The sequence below is a fragment of the Aotus nancymaae genome, unplaced genomic scaffold (genome assembly GCF_030222135.1).
Source record: "Aotus nancymaae isolate 86718 unplaced genomic scaffold, 86718_ANA_hifiasm-v0.15.2.pri h1tg000062l, whole genome shotgun sequence".
NCBI lineage: Eukaryota > Metazoa > Chordata > Mammalia > Primates > Aotidae > Aotus > Aotus nancymaae.
Genome location: NW_026988476.1, coordinates 33,371,728 through 33,390,744, shown reverse-complemented (window position 1 = coordinate 33,390,744; position 19,017 = coordinate 33,371,728). Strand labels below are relative to the sequence as shown.

Below are 19,017 nucleotides of genomic sequence, written 5' to 3'. Positions count from 1 at the left end.
CTCATTTCTACAAAAAGTACAAAAATTAGCCAGGCGTGGCGGCAAGCACCTATAATCCCAGCTACTCAGGAGGCAAAGGCACAAGAATTGCCTGAGGCCAGGAGGTAGAGGTTGCAGTGATCTGGGATCGTACCACAGCACTCCAGCCTGGGCAACAGAGCGAGACTCCCATCTCAAAACAAAAAAAATGAAAAAAAGAAAACGCTGAATTTTACATTTTAAGTAGGTGGATTTTATGATAAATTATACCTCCATAAAGCTACCTAAAAAAAAAAAACTGGGAAATTGTGAGTACAGGATAGGCAAGATGATATTGCTTTTAGACTTGCTAAATCTGTTAATGAAATTGCCAAGTATCCTGGAAAACTAGGTGGATGGAGATACTGGACTATAGAGACCTAGTAATACAGATTTTTGGAGTCACCAGGAAAGATAGGAGAAAAAGGATTTTTGGGCCAGGCATGGTGGCTCATGCCTGTAATCCCAGCACTTTGGGAGGCCGAGGTGGGCAGATCATAAGGTCAGGAGATGGAGACCATCCTGGCTAACACGGTAATGTCCCGTCTCTACTAAAAATACAAAAAATAAGCCGAGCATGGTGGCACATGCCTGTTAATCCCAGCTACTCGGGAGGCCGAGGCAGGAGAATCGCTTAAACCCAGGAGGTGGAGGTTGCAATGAGCCAAGATCACATCACTGCACTCCAGCCTGGGCAACAAAGTAAGACTCCATCTTAAAAATAAAGAAAGAAAGAAAAAGAAAAAGAAAAAAGGATTTTTACCTATGTCTTAAATTCTATACAGATCAACTCATCTAAAAAATATCTTCACTTAATCATGCTAATTTTCAATTTTTCCTTTTCAAAATTCTTCAAAAAGTAGTCTTAGAGCGTGGCACGGTGGCTCATGCCTGTAATCCAAGCCCTTTGAGAGGGCAAGGGAGGTGGATCACAAGGTCAGACCAGCCCAGCCAAAACGGTGAAATTCCATCTCTACTAAAAATACAAAAATTAGCTGGGTGTGGTGGCAAGCGCCTGTAGTCCCAGCTACTAAGGAGGCTGAGGCAAGAAAATGCTTGAACCTGGGAAGTAGAGGTTGCAGTGAGCTAAAATCAAGCCACTGTATCCCAGCCTGGGCGACAAGAGCAAAACTCCATCTCAAAAAAAAAAGGAAAAAAAGTATTCTCAGATGGGTGCAGTGGCTCACACCTGTAATCCCAGCACTTTGTGAGGCTGAAGCAGGTGGAATGCTTGAGCTCAGGAGTTCTAGATCAGCCTAGGCAACATAGTGACACCCCTGTCTCTACAAAAAATAAAAAAATTAGCCAGGCATGGTGGCACATCACTATAATCCCAGCTACTCAGGAAGCTGAAGTGGAAGATCACTTGAGCCTGGGAAGCTGAGGTTGCAGTGAGCTATGATTATGCTACTGCACTCCAGCTTAGGCAACAGAGTGGGATCGTGTCTCAGAAAAAACAAAACAAAACAAAACAAAACAAAAACAGTGGATCCAAGATGGCTGATTACTAGCAGCTCAGGATTGTAGCTCCCAGTGAAAGCACAGAGAACAAGAGGACGCCACACTTTCAGACAAATTTTTGTTGCTCACAGACCAGGAGATTCCCAGCGGAGGAGCCCCACGGGTCGCCAGTGCGACTCTTGCAGCCGGCACGGCGATTTTGCTGGCGCCCCGGCATGGTGGTTCTTGGGGCAGAGTAAACGGGACCGTGTCCCCTTTTGGTCGACGTTTGGAGCTCCGGGAAGGCAGAGTCGCCTATTTAGCTGATTGAAAAAGGGACTCAAGAAGGAAACCAGACCGGAGATTCCCAGGCAGAAAAGCACCATGAATCTTAACACCACTGTTTTAGCCGGCGCAATGGGTTGCTCAGATTCCAGTGCTGGGAATCAACAAGTTGGACGTCCACTCAGAGACCTAATTTGAAAGTCGGTAATTACAAAGACGACAGGTGGATAAATTTACAATGATGGGAAGAAACCAGCATAAAAAGGCTGAGAATACCCAAAATCGGAATGCCTCTCCCTCTATAGGGGATCATGGTTCCTCATCAACAAGGGAACCAGGCCTGCTGGAGAATAAGTGCATTCCATTAACAGAATTAGGCTTCAGAAGGTGGATAATAAGAAACTTCTGTGAGTTAAAAGAACATGTTCTAGCCCAAGGTAAAGAAATTAAGAATCTTGAAAAAAAGGTTTGACAAAATCCTAACGAGAATAGACAATTTAGAGAGGAATATAAGTGAATTAATGGAACTGAAGAATACAATACGAGAACTCCGCGAAGTATGCACAGGTTTTAATAGTCGAATTGATCAAGCAGAAGAATGGATATCAGAGGTCGAAGACCAACTTAATGAAATGAAACAAGAAGACAAGATTAGAGAAGAAAGAGTAAAAAGGAATGAGCAAAGTCTCCAAGAAATATGGGACCATGTGAAAAGACCTAATTTACATTTGATAGGTGTACCTGAATGTCATGAAGAGGATGAATCCAAGCTGGAAAATATTCTTCAGGATATTATTCAGGAAAACTTTCCTAACCTAGTAAGGCAGGACAATACTCAACTCCAGGTAATCCAGAGAACACCACAAAGATATTCCTCAAGTAGAGCAACCCCAAGACACATAATCGTTAGATTCATCAGGGTTGAAATAAAGGAGAAAATTCTAAGGGCAGCTAGAGAGAAAGGTCAGGTAACCCATAAAGGGAAGTCTATCAGACTCACAGCAGATCTCTCAGCAGAAACCCTACAAACTAGAAGAGAGCGGGGGTCAATATTCAATATCCTCAAAGAAAAGAATTTTCAACCCAGAATCTCATATCCAGCCAAACTAAGCTTCATAAATGAAGGAAAAATAAAATTTTTTGCAAACAAGCAAGCACTCAGAGATTTCATCACCACCAGGCCTGCTTTACAAGAGCTTCTGAAAGAAGCACTATACACAGAAAGGAACAACCAGTATCAGTCATCCCAAAAACTTACCAAAAGGTAAAGAGTATCTCCATAATGAAGAATTATATCAACTCATGGGCAAAATAGCCAGTTAGCATTAAATGACAATATTAAACTCATAAATATCAATATTAATCCTAAATTTAAATGGATTAAATGTCCCAATCAAAGACACAGACAGGCAAAATGAATAAAAAGTCAAAACCCATCGGTACGCTGTATCCAGATCCATCTCATAAGCAAGGACACACAAAGACTCAAAACAAAGGGTTGGTGGAAGACTTACCAATCAAACGGTGAGCAAAAAAACAAAAACAAAAACAAAAAAACAGAAGTTGTAACTTTCGTCTCTGACAAAATAGACTTTGATAGTAACAAAGACTAAAAGAAACAAAGAAGGACATTACATAATGGTAAAAAGATCAATGCAACGACAGGAGTCAATGGTCATAAATATATATGCACCCAATATAGAAACACCCAGATACACAAGATAAGGTCTTAATGACTTATAAAGAGACTTGGACTCCTGCACAATAATAGTGGGAGACTTTGACACCACATTGTTAATATTAGACAGATCAACAAGATAGAAAATTAACAGGGACATCTATGATTTGAACTCAGACCTGGAACAAGTAAACTCAGTGAATATTTATAGAATTCTTCATCCCAGGTCCACAGAACATACATTTTCCTCAGTATCACATTACACCTATTTTGAAAGTGACCACATAATTGGAAGTAAATCACTCTTCAGCATTTGCATAGCATTTCACAGACTTAAATGAAATATTGGTTGGCTGTTTGTTTTTTCCCTTATTCCTTCCTGTCTCCGCTGTTAAGCACAATTATCAGCATAAAAGAGGTTTTTAATACCTATTTTTAGATTGCATTCCAGCCTGGGCAATAGAGCAAGACTCCTGTTCTCTCTCCCCCTTTCTCTTTCTCTTTCTTTCTTAAAAAAACAAAAACAAACAAACAAAAAAACAAAAACAAAAACAGTAGTCTCTATCCCATTGCTTCCAGTTCTTCCATTACCCAATACTTTGTTAATCTCCAAAAGCCCCTGTTCCTTACTTAACTCATTGTCAAAGCTATTCTCTCAAATAATGGTACCCCATTTTCATAATCAATGGCCTTTTCTCCATTCTTTTAACTTCTCTGCAAAAGACTCTGCCAACCTCCCATCCTTGAAACCCTTATCTTGGCTTCTAAAATATACTATTCTGATCTTCTTCCCACTTTTTTGCTTCAGTTGTCTTTGCTAAATCCTATCACCTCCTACCCCCACTCACATCTTATCAAAATAAGGGAGAATCTATGATCCCAAAATAAGAGAGAACTTGGTTTCTATCTCTGTCTTCCGACTTGCAAATTTTGTTTATAAACCCCAACCAACTTCAAGTCACCACTGTTTCATCTTCATTAATTGTCCTTATGGCATTTTTCATGTCTTTGGTTTTCTTCCCCAATAAAAAAATAAATTCAGAGAACATTAACTTGACTTTTCTCAATTAACAACAGACAGCACTTCCTTCAGAATTATATGCACAATGAATGGAATTCAATAGCTATTTCTGGCTCATCAAAGATGACTGGAATCATCCCAAAGCAGGTCCCTGGGAAGATATTTTGATACAGCTTAGAAACTGTGTCTTAGTCCGTTTGGGCTGCTAAAACAACATTCCATAAACTGAGTGCTTATAAACAGCAGCAATTTATTTCTCACAGACCTGGTGACTAGGAAGACCAAGGTCAAGATTCCAACTCATTCAACATCTGGCCACTTTCTGGTTCATAGTTAGTGCCTTCTAGCTGTGTCCATGTGGTCTCTCTTGGGTTTCTTTTTTAAGGGCACTAATCTCATTCACGACCTTATCACCTCCCAAAGGTCCTACCTCCTAATATCACAGGGATTAGTATTTCAACATATGAATTTGGGGCGGGGGGGGAAATTTCAGACCATAGCAGACAATATTTTAAACACAACTAGAAAACTAAGAACTTTGTGTGATCTTTTCACATATACATCTAAAGTGTAATAAAGTTTGCTGGCAGTTAATTTATGCCCAGATGGTTAATGATATTCAAGCTAAAAATATTAAAGTTCTATAAAGCAAATTTAAATTCCTCCAGATTTCTAAAATTTGGAATCATAAAGCATCATAAAATCCAAAACTATATGTCTCACACAACATTTATAAACACATGGCTCTAGCTTATTCTCTTCCAGGCTATTTGCTTTAGTCAAACTATAATATCTTCAAAAAATAGTAACTTACCAAATCACAAAGTCCAACTTGCCCAAATTTGGCCCCAACTGCTACCAAAGTTCTAGTTTCTGATGGGTGGAGAGCCATAGAGAATATTGGGCCTGTGGTAACTTTGTAAACAGTATCTTCACTAATGACCATGCCATTTAAATTGGCTTTGTAGCTAAGAAAATTAGAAAGTTAAATTTTATAAGTAAAACCAATCTCAATAGTCAAAATAAGTAAAAGATGATTCAAAAGAAAAACCACAATCAGTAAATAAATACAGGAAACTATTCAATTTCCTGGTAACCAAGGAAATCGAATCAAGCAATACTATGTTTCACTTTTTAAATTACCCTTGATAATTTTAATAACACCAAAAACTGGTAGGCTGAAGTTAAATACACATACTAACACATATTGCTAGAGGAAGAGTAAATTCATATAAAATTTTCAGATGAAAGAAAAAAAAAGACTTTTTAGAAACAATTTGGCAATGTGTACTAAAAGCCATAAAAATGTTCATAATACTTGATGCATTAATTTCACTTGTGGAAATCTAACCTAAAGAAATAATCCACTATTATATCCATACACTTCAACAACACATACACAAATACACAGAACTAAATAGAAAACAACTGCAAACACCAAGCAGGTAGGAGGAAAAGTAAATTCCTTCTACTCAATGGACTATTGTACAATCATTCAATAAGTTTAAAGACTCTAGTAACATGCAGGCCGGGCACGGAGGCTCATGCCTGTAATCCCAGCACTTTTGGAAGCCAAGGCAGGCAGATCACAAGGTCAAGAGTTTGAAACCAGTCTGGCCAACATAGTGAAACCCCGTCTCTACTAAAAATACAAAAAAATTAGCTGCGTATGGTAGTGTGCGCCTATAATCCCGGCTTCTCAGGAGGCTGAGACAGGAGAATCACATGAACCTGGGAGGTAGAGGTTGCAGTGAGCCGAGACAGTGCCATTGCACTCCAGCCCGGGCAACAGTGCAAGACTTCTCAAAAAAAAAAAAAAGACTCTAGTAACATGCAACCACAAATGAAAAAAGCATTAATGCAGGCCAGGCACAATGGCTCACACCTACAATCCCAGCACTTTGGGAGTCCAAGGCAGATGGCTCATTTGAGCCCATGTGTTCAAGACCAGCCTGTGCAACATAGCAAAATCTCATCTCTACAAATGTCAAAGTTAGTGAGGTGTGATGGTGCATGCCTGTAGTCTAAGCTACTTGGGAGGCTGAGGTGGAAGGATCACTTGGGCCCAGGAAGCAGAGGTTCCAGTGAGCCAAGATTGTGCCACTGCACTGCAGCCTAAGCAACGGAGGGAGATCTTGTCTTTAAAAAAAAGAAGTGTAACAAATTAGCTGGGCATGGTGGCACATGCCTGTAGTCCCAGCTACACGGGAGGCTAAGGCAGGAGAATTGCTTGAACCCAGGAGGCGGAGGTTGCGGTGAACCGAGATCGCGCCATTGCACTCCAGCCTGGGTAACAAGAGCGAAACTCCGTCTCAAAAAAAGAAAAAAAAAAAAAAAAGAACTGTAACACAAAATTGTATATACATTAGAACATGAAGTAAAAATTGATTCACTCATTTATTCAACACTGAACATATAATTATGTGCCAGGCACTTTTCTGGTTATTGAGATAAAATTTTTGCCCTCATGAAGCTTATATCCTAGTGGTATTGCATAGGGCAACACTTAAGAGGAAATATACAAAACATCTCACTTTCAAAATTCCCTGTAATGATGTATAGTCTTTATAACTCAAACATCTCAAAAAATATTTAAAATATATAAAAAAGAAACACAAGGAATTTCAACTTACCTTTTAATGCTAGATAACCCCTTCTCAGTGTTCTTACTACTTGGCTGAAACATTGAGAGAGATCAAGTACTAAGTTAACATACATATATATAAATATATTTCCTTAACAGATGATTCTAAAGGCTATTAGCCTTCCTTCCCAACTGATACCTTGCTCATTCCTGCCCACGTCCGCAGAAATCCTTTAAATCCTTCATTGTTGTCATCTTGATTTTCAGAAGTCATTTCTAAAGGCCCAGGAGGTAACAAAGGCTGTTATGAAAAATAAAAAGTTTTTTGTTGGTCTCCCTGCCCTAGAATGTAAACACAGGAGGACAAGGGTATTTGTCTGTTTTTCTACAACTTCACTTTCTACATCAGCAAGTAATGGTGGCATATCATGGACATTCAAAATAACTGTTCAATAAATGAATGCCAGGTACCCTATAAAGTAATAATAACATGTACTATCTCATTAAATCCTCTCAACAACCTAGTGAATGAGGTATCACATTTTAAAGACACCGAGTTCAAAGTTAGGGAAGTTAACTTGCCCGAAGTCACAGAACCAATAACTAAAGAAGCTGAGAATTGACTCAGATTATCTTAACTCATTACTCAGTATTATACCTACATTAGTATTTTGTTGTTGTTTTTTTTGCAGAAAGGTGATTTTATTTAGGTAGAAAGAAGAGAAGGAAAGGAGAAGAGAAAGGCTTCCACGAAGAGTGTGGAAGGGGATTCCAGAGGGGAAATCCTGGAAGGGATAATTTTTTTTTTTTTTTGGGAGGGGATAGTATTTTTTTAAACACAGTTTGTAACACATAAATGGGTGAGAAATCATGTTAATATGTCGCAACTAGCAATTTGTTTCAGTGAATGAGAAGAAAATAGAAGTACCATCCAGGTGTGGTGGCTCACGCCTGTAATCCGAGCACTTTGGGAGGCCAAGGTGGGCAAATCTCTTGAGGCCAGGAGTTTGAGACCAGCCTAAACAACATGATGCTCTCACCTCAGCCTCTTGAGGATCTGGGACTATAGGCACATGCCACCACAGTCAGCTAATTTTTTTATTTTTTTAAGGACAGGGTCTCTTTATGTTGGCTAGGCTGGTCTCAAACTCCTGGGCTCAAGCGATTGTCCTGCCTCAGCCTCCCAAAGTGCTGGGATTACAGGCATGAGCCACCATACCTGGCCATAAATATATTTCCTGTGGGCTGAGGCTTCAAAAAAATGTGAAAGCTATTCTTCTATGCTGCTTCCCATAACACCTAGATTTGCAATTTGCTCCCAAAGCACCAGCCTAATTAGTGCCACTCTTCTATTTACAATTACATACTTAGATATAAAGTATTAAAAAATAGGTGTTCTTGAATAAAAAAAAACTTAGACAATAAGTTTGCTAAATAAAATGCTACTCACTAAAATTAACATTAATAACTAGTTTATTGATTACTAAGACCTTAATACAATGTGAGAAACTTTACAGATATGATTTCATTTATGCTCACAATAGCTCTTTAGAGGTTTCTTTTTTTTTTTTGAGACAGGGTCTTACTCTGTCACCCAGGCTGGAATGCAGTGGCGTGTTCTTGGCTCATTGCAATCTCCACCTCCAGGTTCAAGTGATTCTCCTGCCTCAGCCACCCAAGTAGCTAGGACTACAGGTATGTGCCACCACACCCAGCTAATATTTTTGTATTTTTTAGTAGAGACGGGTTTCATCATACTGGACAGGCTGGTCTCAAACTCCTGACCTCATGATCTGCCAACCTCAGCCTCCCAAAGTGCTGGGATTACAGGCATGAACCACCACGCCTAGCGGAGGTTTCCTTTTTTTTTTTTTAAACTGACATAAAATTATACATATTTACTGAGGGTTCTATTATTGCTGACATTTTTTTAAATGGGGAAATGATCAGAAAGGCTAATTAACTCACCCACAATCCTACAGCAGGTAAGCCCTGCAGAAATACAGAATCCAATCCTGTCTTTATGACTTTGAAATCTTACTCATTAATTCGTAACACGCCAGGCGCAGTGGCTCACACCTGTAATACCAGCACGCTGGGAGGCCAAGGCAGGTGGATCACTTGAGGTCAGGAGTACAAGACCAACCTGGTCAGCATAGTGAAACTCTGTCTCTACCAAACATATAAAAAATCAGCCAGGTATAGCGGCACGCGCCTGTAATCCCAGATACTCGGGAGGCTGAGGCAGGAGAATCACTTGAACCTGGGAGGAGGGGGTTCCATGCCACTGTACTCCAGCCTGGGCAACAGAGCAAGACTCCATCTCAAAAAAAAAAAAAAATTCAAGAATGAAATATAAAATTAAACATAATCTAATGAACTTTTAGTCTAGTTTCAACACTTCAAATTTTTCAGTATTTTATTAAGTAAAATACTGCATTTGCACATTTTCTTACAGTTTCATCTGCTACTAATGCTGGTGGTGCTGGAGTTGCTGGTAATAAAACTCCTGAAGGATCAGCTTTTAGTAATCGCATTGACCTTCTACATCCAATCCCATTTTCTCTCTTCTTAGGCTTCTGTCTAAAGGAGTAGGGAAAAATTACTGTTATACTCGCAAAACAATAAAATATATTTACTAATATTAAAGAGGTAACTTCTAGGAATGTGTCCCACAGATATATTTAAACACTGCATAGCTATATATACATAAACACAATTATTTTAATAAGTATGGAAAACACTTAAACCTAAATGTTCATCATAGGGAGGTGAGGGATGTTAGATAAATTATGGCATACATATCTAATAGACTAATATGCAACCATAAAAAGAATGATATAGATCTTTATGTACTGCTGAAAGGAACCCTAGTAGTTATAAAAAGCAAAAAACAGGATAGGTGAGGTGGCTCACGCCTGAAATCCCAGCACTTTGGGAGGCCAAGGCAAGCAGATCACAAGGTCAAAAGATTGAGACCATCCTGGCCAGCATGGTGAAACCTTGTCTCTACTAAAAATACAAAACTTAGCTGGGTGTGGTGGCATGCACCTGTAGTACCAGCTACTCGGGAGGCTGAGGCAGGAGAATCACCTGAACCCAGGAGGTGGAGGTTACAGTGAGCCAAGATCGCACCATTGCACACCAGCTTGGCAACAAAGCAACACTTCATCCCCTGCCCCTCCACCCAAAAAAATGCAAAATTATATTTAAAAAAAAAAAAAAAAAAAAGGCCGGCCACAGTGGTTCACACCTGTAATCCCAGCACTTTGAGAAGCCAAGGCGGGTGGATCACGAGGTCAGGAGTTTGAGATCAGCCTGGCCAACATGGCGAAACCCTGTCTCTACTAAAAATGCAAAAATTAGCTGGACGTGGTGGCGGATACCTGTAATCCCAGCTACTTGGAAGGCTGAGGCAGGAGAATCCCTTGAACCAGGGAGGCAAAGGTTGCAGTGAGCTGAGATTATGCCATTGCACTCCAGCCTGGGCAACAAGAGCAAGACTGTCTCAAAAAAAAAAAAAAAAAAAAGCAAAAACAAAGTCCAGTACATGCTTACAAAAAGGTTACATATACATACACATTTGTACATGCTGAGGTTACCTATGGAGGAATACACATAAAACTACTACTTGTCGCCGGGCGCGGTGGTTCACGCCTATAATCCCAGCACTTTGGGAGGCCGAGGCGGGTGGATCACGAGGTCAAGAGATCGAGACTATTCTGGTAAACAAGGTGAAACCCCGCCTCTACTAAAAATATAAAAAAATTAGCTGGGCATGGTGGCGCGTGCCTGTAGTCCCAGCTATTTGGGAGGCTGAGTCAGGAGAATTGCTTGAACCCAGGAGACGGAGGTTGCGATGAGCCAAGATCACGCCATTGCACTCCAGCCTGGGTAACAAGAGCAAAACTCTTGTCTCAAAAAAAATAAAATAAAATAAAAAACTACTACTTGTAGGGAAAAGACCTGGAAAACTAAGGTCTAAAATAGGAAGGAAACAAACGTTTCACTGCATTCCCTTCCATACACTATAGTTTACTTTTTAAATCATATACATTCCCTATTTTTTATGTACTATTTTCGCATTTAAAAAAAGTAAATTATGGCTGGGCACGGTGGCTCACACCTGTAATCCCAGCACTTTGGGAGGCTGAAGTGGGCAGATCACGAGGTCAAGAGTTCGAGACCAGCCTGGCCAACATAGTGAAACCACATCTCTACTAAAAATACAAAAATTAGCCAGGCGTAGTGGTGCATTCCTGTAGTCCCAGCTACTTGGGAGGCTGAGGCAAGAGAATCGTATGAACCCAGGAGGCAAAAGTTGCAGTGAGCCGAGATCACACCACTGCACTCCAGCCTGGGCAACACAGAGAGACTCTGTCTCAAAAAAAAAAAAAGTATAATAGCTTTCTAGGTAACAATTTAGTGGAAATGAAGATTTTCCTCCATTAGCAGCAACAACAAACAAAATTCAGCTCTCAATTCTATTTGCTCCATATTCCTTTCATAAAGATGAGAACTGTGAAGTTATTAAAAGGTAGCATTCCCTCAGAGATCCTATAGGGACTGAGATTAAATAACACTTTATGATCTGTTAAGCTTACTATGCCAAACCATTTTTTTCAAATTATAAAACAAGTGAACACTGTATCATGGTTTAGGCATTGCAAACCAGGTATTTTACCTCTTGGATTTAGGAGGCGGTCTCTTCTTTATCATTTCACGGAGTCTTGCAGCAGACTGTATAGTATAAAAAACATGTAAAAATGTTATAACTACATATCTTACCTTTTAAAATATTAAGTATCTGCTACTATGCCTAAACTAAACCAAGGTCTACTCAGGTACTAAAGATCCTTAAGATAAGCAGTGAGTCATGATCAATGCCACCACACTCCAGCTTGGGCAACACAGCAAGACCCTATCTCAAAAAAAAAAAAAGACAAAAAAATAATGCCTTAGAATCAATGGAATACAGTAACCTTTTCTTATTAAGTACAAAATCTGCTTATATTTTACACTCCCTCATCTGACACTATGAAACCTGATATGTTATTGACCTTCTGTTGGGAGTTATGACATCTTGGGTTTTATTGCTGTTGTTGCTGTTATTGCTTTGAGACACAGTCTTGCTCTGTTGCCCAGGCTGGAGTACAGTGGCACCATCATAGCTCGCGGCAGCCTTAACTTTTCAAGCTTAAGCCATCCTTCTACCTCAGCCACCCCAGTAGCTGGAACTCCAGGCATGTATCACTGTGCTCAGCTAATTTACTTTTTATAGAGATTGGGGGGGATCTCTTTTGTTACCAAGGCCAATCTTGAACTCCTGGCCTCAAGCAATCCACCCACCTCAGCCTCCCCAAGTGACAGGATTACAGGTGTGAGCCACTGCTCCCAGCCCTGCATCTTAGTTTTAAATACAAACTCCACACAAACCTCAGACAACTGAAGAGAAGCAAAAAAGTTTGCATTTTCTGATATGTTCTTCAGTCTCTTCCTTTCATAGGGTGACAATCCTGAAAAATCATCCTATAAAATTACACAAAAAAGACTGCATTACTTTATGTAATCTATAGCAAAAGCACTTCATAAAACTACGTGTTTCATTTTCTACTTGTATACTTTACTTCAAATTGTACTACTTCTATTTATTTCATGCCATCTTACCAAAAAAGAGTTTGCTGAATTGGCTATTTCATTAAGTCTGAATTCGGGATAACCACAAAATATCTGTATGGCTTCCCAGTTAAGAAGTGACACTAGGAATCAAGTAGTATAATCTAGTAGCAAATTATTTCCTAGTGGCAATTAATTGTGCTATTACTCAAAACTTATTTTTGGCCAGGTGTGGTGGCTCACGCCTGTAACCTCAGCAATTTGGGAGGCTGAAGGGGGTAGATTAACTGAGGTCAGAATTTCAAGACCAACCTGGCCAAAATGGTAAAACCCCATCTCTACTAAAAATACAAAAATTGGTTGGACGTGGTGGCTGACACCTGTAATCTCAGCACTTTGGGAGGCCAAGGCAGGCAGATCATCTGAGGTCAGGAGTTTGAGATCAGTCTGGCCAATGTGGTGAAATCTCATCTCTACTAAAAATAAAAATAAAAATAAATTATCCAGGCACGGTGGCAGATGCCTGTAATCTCAGCTACTCAGGAGGCAGAGGCAGGAGAATCATTTGAACATAGGAGGTGGAGGTTTCAGTGAGCCGAGATCATGCCACTGCACTCCAGCCTGTGCAACAGAGCGAAACTCCGTCTCAAAAAAAAGTTATTTTTATCGAACAAAAAAACTTCCTTTAAACACAGTAGAGTAAGTACATGTTTCTACTTTCTCCTAAAAAGCCACTAATGTAACAGTAAACTGATTTTTTAAAACCCTGATATATGAGATAGCATATGCAAGAAACAACACCAAAATACTATAGGAGAAAATTGAAAAAAATAACAACTCAATAATAGAAGTTTTACTATCCATTAAAAGGCTTAAATTTAGAAAGCAGAACAAAAAGAGATAAACACATGGACAGAAAAGACGAAAAAATAGAGACTCAATCTTAGAGGTCCAATATCCAATTCATAGTTCCAGAAACTGCAGAGAAACTGGAAGATAATAAATTATTAGAAAAATAATTTAAGTGGGAACTAAAGCAGGAGGATCACTTGAGCCCAGGAGTTCAAGGTTGTAGTAAGCTATGATGACACCAGTCACTGTATTCCAGCCTGGGCAATGGAATGAGACACCATCTGTAAAAAAATTCTTTTAAAATGAAAAATATTATTTGAAAGTTTCTCAAAACTAAAGACATGAGCTTCCAGATTAAAAAGGCCCAATGAGTATGCAGCACAATGAATGAAAAAGGACCCAGGCAAGCAGGCTCGGTGGCTCACCGCTGTAATCCTACCACTTTAAGAGGCCACCAGGCAGATCACTAGAGGCCAGGAATTCAAGACCAGCCTGGCCAACATGGGAAACCCCATCTCTACTAAAAACTCAAAAAAATTAGCTGGGTGTGGTAGTGCACACCTGTAATCCCAGCTACTTGGGAGACTGAGGAACAAGAATCACCTGAACCCAAGAGGTGGTCGTTGCAGTGAGTCAAGATAGCGCCACTGCATTCTAGCTGCTTGGGCAAGAGCAAGTCTCTGTGTTAAAAGGGGGGAAAAAAAAAAAAAAACCAGGCCAGGTGCAATGGCTCATGTCTATAATTCTAGCACCTTGGGAGGCCAAGGTGGGCAGCCAGGAGTTCGAGACCAGACTGGTCTCATCTCTACGAAAAATACAAAAATTAGCTGGGTGTGGTGGCGCATGCCTCTAGTCCCAGCTACTCAGGAGGCTGAAACAGGAGAATCGCTTGAAATTAGAAGGCAGAGGTTGCAGTAAGGCAAGATCCTTCCACTGCACTCCAGTCTGGGCGACAGAGTGAGACTTTGTCTAAAAATAAATAAATAAATAAAGAAGAACCTAGGGCTCAGCATATCACCACAATTTTTTTTAAAAGAGACTGAGTCTCACTCTGTCACCCTGGCTGGAGTGCAGTGGCTCAATTACAGCTTACTGCAGCCTTGAACTCCTGGGCTCCAGCCTCAGACTCCCAAGTGGCTGAAACTACAGTCCTGCGTTACCAAACCCAGCCAGAAAAGATCTTAAAAGCATGCAAAGGGGAAAAAAGATCACAAAGAATCCAGAATCAGAATGGCACAAACTTTCAACATTGAGGGAAGCTGGAAGACAATGGAACAATGCGTTGAAAATTCTAAGGAGCAATTCTAGCACTTTGGGAGGCCGAGGAAGGCGGATCACGAGGTCAAGAGATCAAGACCATCCTGGCCAACATGGTAAAAGTCCATCTTTACTAAAAATACAAAAACTTAGCTAGGCGGGTGGCATGCACCTGTAGTCCCAGCTACTCAGGAGGCTGAGAAAGGAGAATCGCTTGAACCTGGGAGGCGGAGGCTGCAATAAACCAAGATCACGCCACTGCTCTCCAGCTGGGCAACAGAGCAAGACTCTGTCTCAAAAAAAAAAAAAAAAAAAAAATTCTAAGGAAAGATTAAATTATTTTCAACTTACAATTCTAAATCCAATTAGGTCATCAATCAAATATAAAGCTAAAGACTTTTTCTGGGCAGGACAGTGGCTCATGCCTGTAATGCCAGCACTGTGGGAGGCCGAGGCATGCAGATACGAGGTCAGGAGTTCGAGACCAGCATGGCCAATACGGTGAAACCCCATCTCTACTAAAAATACAAAAAGTAGCCGAGCATAGTGGTGGACACCTGTAGCCCTAGCTACTTGGGAGGCTGAGGCAGGAGAATCACTTGAACCTGGGAGGTGGAGGTTAAAATGAGCCGAGATTGTGCCACTTGCACTCCAGCCTGGGTGACAGAGCAAGACTGTCTCCAAAAAAAAAAAAAAAAAAAAACTTTTTCTGACATGCAAAATATTTGCCTCTCATACACTTTTTCTCAGACTCTCACTTCACCAAAATGAAAGAATAAACCAAGAAAGACAGACATGGCTGGGCACTGTAATCCCAGCACCATCGGGGGCTGAGGCAGGCAGATCACTTGAGGTCAGGCATTCGAAACCACCCTGGCTAATGTGGAGGAACTCCTTCTCCACTAAATATACAAAAAATTAGCTGGGCATGGTGACACACGCCTGTAATCCCAGCTACTCGGGAGGCTGAGATGGGAGAATCGCTTGAACCTGGGAGGTGGAGGCTGCAGTAAGCCGAGATCATACCACTGCACTCCATCCTGGGTGACAGAGCGAGACCCTGTAATTAAAAAAAAAGTATCTTGGCTGGGCACAGTGGCTCACACCTGTAATCCATTTCAGGAGGCTGATGTGGGCAAATCACTTGAGCCCAGGAGTTTGAGACCAGCCTGGGCAACAAACATGGCACAACCCACGTCTCTACATAAAAATGGCAAAATTAGCCTGGCAAGATGGGCACATCCCTGTAGTCCCAGCTATTTGGGAGGCTTTATTTTTTTAAAACAAAGTCTCATTCTGTCACCCACATTGGAGTGCAGTGGCCCAATCTCAGCTCACTGCAACATCCACCTCCCAGATTCAAGCAATTCTCCCATCTCAGCCTGGCTAAGTTTTATAATTTCTTTTTTTCCGGGGTGGGGCATGGAGGAAGAGACAGTCTCACTCCGTCACCCCGGCTGGAGTGCAGTGGCATGATCTTGGCTCATTGCAACCTCCACCTCCTGGATTCCAGCAATTCTCCTGTCTCAGCCTCCCCAAGCAGCTGGGACTACAGGCACCCACCACCACGTCTGGCTTATTTTTGTATTTTTAGTAGAGATGGGTTTCACCATGTTGGCCAGGCTGGTCTCAAACTCCACCCACTTCAGCCTCCCGAAGTGCTGGGAGTACAGGCGTGAACCACCAAGTTCAGCCTAATTTTTGTATTTTTAGGAGAGATGGAGTTTCACCATTTTGGGCAGGCTGGTCTTGAACTCCTGAACTCAGGTGATCCATCTGCCTACTTTAATTTTTAATTTTTTTTTTTTGGAACAACTCTATTAACTGACCTGTTCCCTTACATCAAACTAAAATCTGCTTTACATTTATCTTGTATTCTCAGAATCTTACCGTCTACGAGGCCAAAGGGATAATCTAATCCAGTGGTTCTCAAAGTGCAGTTCTGGACTAACAAGATCAGTGTCTCTAGGAAACTGTTAAATATGCAAATTGGGCTGGATGGGGTGGCTCAAGCCTATAATCCTAGCACTTTGGGAGGCTGAGGTAGGAGGACTAGTTGAGCTCAGGAGCTCAAGACCAGCCTGGGCAACACACACCCCTGCCCCTACAACATCCCAATGTCTCTATTAAATAAAAAAAAGAAAAAAAGAAAAAAAAGAAAAAAGATATGCAAATTGTATGCTCCAATTTCAAAACTTCTGAATCAGAAACTCTGATGGTGGGGCCCTGCAATCCAGTCTTAACAAACTCTGCAGGTGATTTTGATATAGTCTAAAGTTCGAGAACCACAGATTTTATCCAGTCCCCTCACTAAGGTGATTTGCTTAAAGGAACAACGTTTCTTAGAAGTGGCTGTGCTAGACTCTCAACCCCAAGTCCAATTCATTTAACACTTACCCCATGCTGTTCCACTATGGGCCCTGGTTCTTAACTCTGGGATGAGAGAGCATAAACCAAATTTCTACTTCATAACAATGCCCTTCAATTATAGTATCTCCCTTTCCCTACTATCATTTTCTGTTCCCTGAGTTCCAGCAACATTGTGTTATGTACTATGTATGGTTTTATCTTGTCTTGTGTAAAGTTTGTCACTTTGAATGGAGCACAGCCCTCCTGGTAGGCAGCAGAAGCCAAAAGAATTACAAACCAAATTCCTTAAATTGATTGGAATTATATAGAACTAATGTGTTTCTCATGTATCTTCTCTAATCTGTCATCTGTCCCCTTTTGCATTTAAATGAAATATATTCAACAAATCAATATAATCAATTAATGATTCCCTACCCTGATATCAAGGGTCAGTCAATACTTTATGTCCTACAAACTGATGACTTCTGATATATTGTACATAAACATGTAAAGGTGAGCAAGGCACCATAAAGTATGAGTAAGCCCAAAAATAAATGCAGTAAGTTTAGAGGGAGAAAAAGGGAAACAGAGTAAAGATTAAGTTTCCTCTCATTGACACAACACCAAGAGCAAAATTAATCCAAGGAAGTTATTTGTTAAACCTTAAAAATAATAGAAATTTATTGTTACATTTATACTTACATTAATGATGAAATAATTTGTTCGTATTAGAGAGATCCTTGATAAACTTTGCTTTATCAGAACGTCAAATTTCCACACTGTACGAGAAACTAGAACAAGCTACTAATTAAGTTCTTACCAGGCCTGGTGTGATATCTTCATCACTGTCTCCATCCTGACTACTTTCCATATCAACACCGAGATTCATTGCATCTGTCGTTCTCTTGTGTTGTAGCTCGTTACTTTCAGTATGAACAGCTGAGGATTCTGCCTTGGAAGATGTGGTTTTCATCTTTGGAGGTATAATCCTTCTGTAAGTTTTCTTTATTTTAGTCTTCTTACATGCCACTTCATTGTTAGAATTCTTTTCTAATAGGGATTTGGGGCACATAAACTGGTCTAGCTGATAATTACTGAGTGAAAAGGGAGCAAGATAGACTGTAGCTGTTTTTATTGAAACTGTAGTCTGTACTGGTTTCAGAGACACATAAGCGATGTTTTGATTTTCTTTATATTCATTTACCTATTCAGATCAATAAAAGAAAAAAGAATTTAAGAATTCCAAGTCCTGTACCTTTCCTTACAGGATCCCCAACAGAGCTAATAATTCCCACTTCACAATGACACTATAAACCCAAATTGAGGCCAGGTGAGGTGGCTCACACCTGTAATCCCAGCACTTTGGGAGGCCAAGGAAGGTGGATCACCTGAGGTCAGGAGCTCAAGACCATCCTGGCCAACAGGATGAAACCCCCTCTCTACTAAAAATAGAAAAATTAACTGAGTGTGGTGGCGCGTGCCTGTAATCCCAGCTACTCGGGAGGCTGAGGCAGGAGGATCACTTGAACCCCAGGAGGCGAAGGTTGCAGTGGGCCGAGATTGCGCCGCTCCACACCAGCCTGGGCAACAGAGCGAGACTATGTCTCAAATAAATAAATAAATCTAAATTGATAGCCTGTAAGAAAAGTTTTTCTCCCTTCCAAAATCTAGATATGTAATTCATTAACCTTAACCTCAACAGAATTCATTTACTTGGCACATTTCTTGCCCATAAGAGTTTGCCAGACCAATAATAATAAATACTAGCATTTATGACAGAGGCAACGACCCCAACTGCCAGCTGCGGATGGAATGATTTAGAGTGTGAAGCTGACCATAAGTGTGGCAAAAGCAAACGCAGAAGGCTGAAGAAAGCGAATCCCAGATCTGACCCTCCCACTATTTCTAGGGTTATTG

The 19,017-nt window shown here is 40.6% G+C and overlaps 1 protein-coding gene across 6 annotated transcripts in view; it reads right to left on the bottom strand.

Annotated features, from left to right (window-relative positions):
• WDR76 (WD repeat domain 76) overlaps window positions 1–19,017 on the bottom strand; it is a 43,417-nt gene that overhangs the window by 22,240 nt on the left and 2,160 nt on the right. For 4 of the 6 annotated variants that reach the window (XM_021673130.2, XM_064365998.1, XM_021673131.2 and 1 more), the window contains 7 exons: window positions 17,921–18,304; window positions 12,463–12,555; window positions 11,711–11,766; window positions 9,483–9,609; window positions 7,226–7,327; window positions 7,076–7,119; window positions 5,257–5,410 (listed from right to left, as the gene is read on the bottom strand). In XM_021673130.2, coding sequence (XP_021528805.2) covers window positions 5,257–5,410; window positions 7,076–7,119; window positions 7,226–7,327; window positions 9,483–9,609; window positions 11,711–11,766; window positions 12,463–12,555; window positions 17,921–18,172 — 828 coding nt within the window. In that variant the 5' untranslated portion in view covers window positions 18,173–18,304. The remainder of the gene's footprint in view (window positions 1–5,256; window positions 5,411–7,075; window positions 7,120–7,225; window positions 7,328–9,482; window positions 9,610–11,710; window positions 11,767–12,462; window positions 12,556–17,920; window positions 18,305–19,017) is intronic. The other 2 variants (XM_021673132.2, XM_021673133.2) reach the window with 1 other exon arrangement.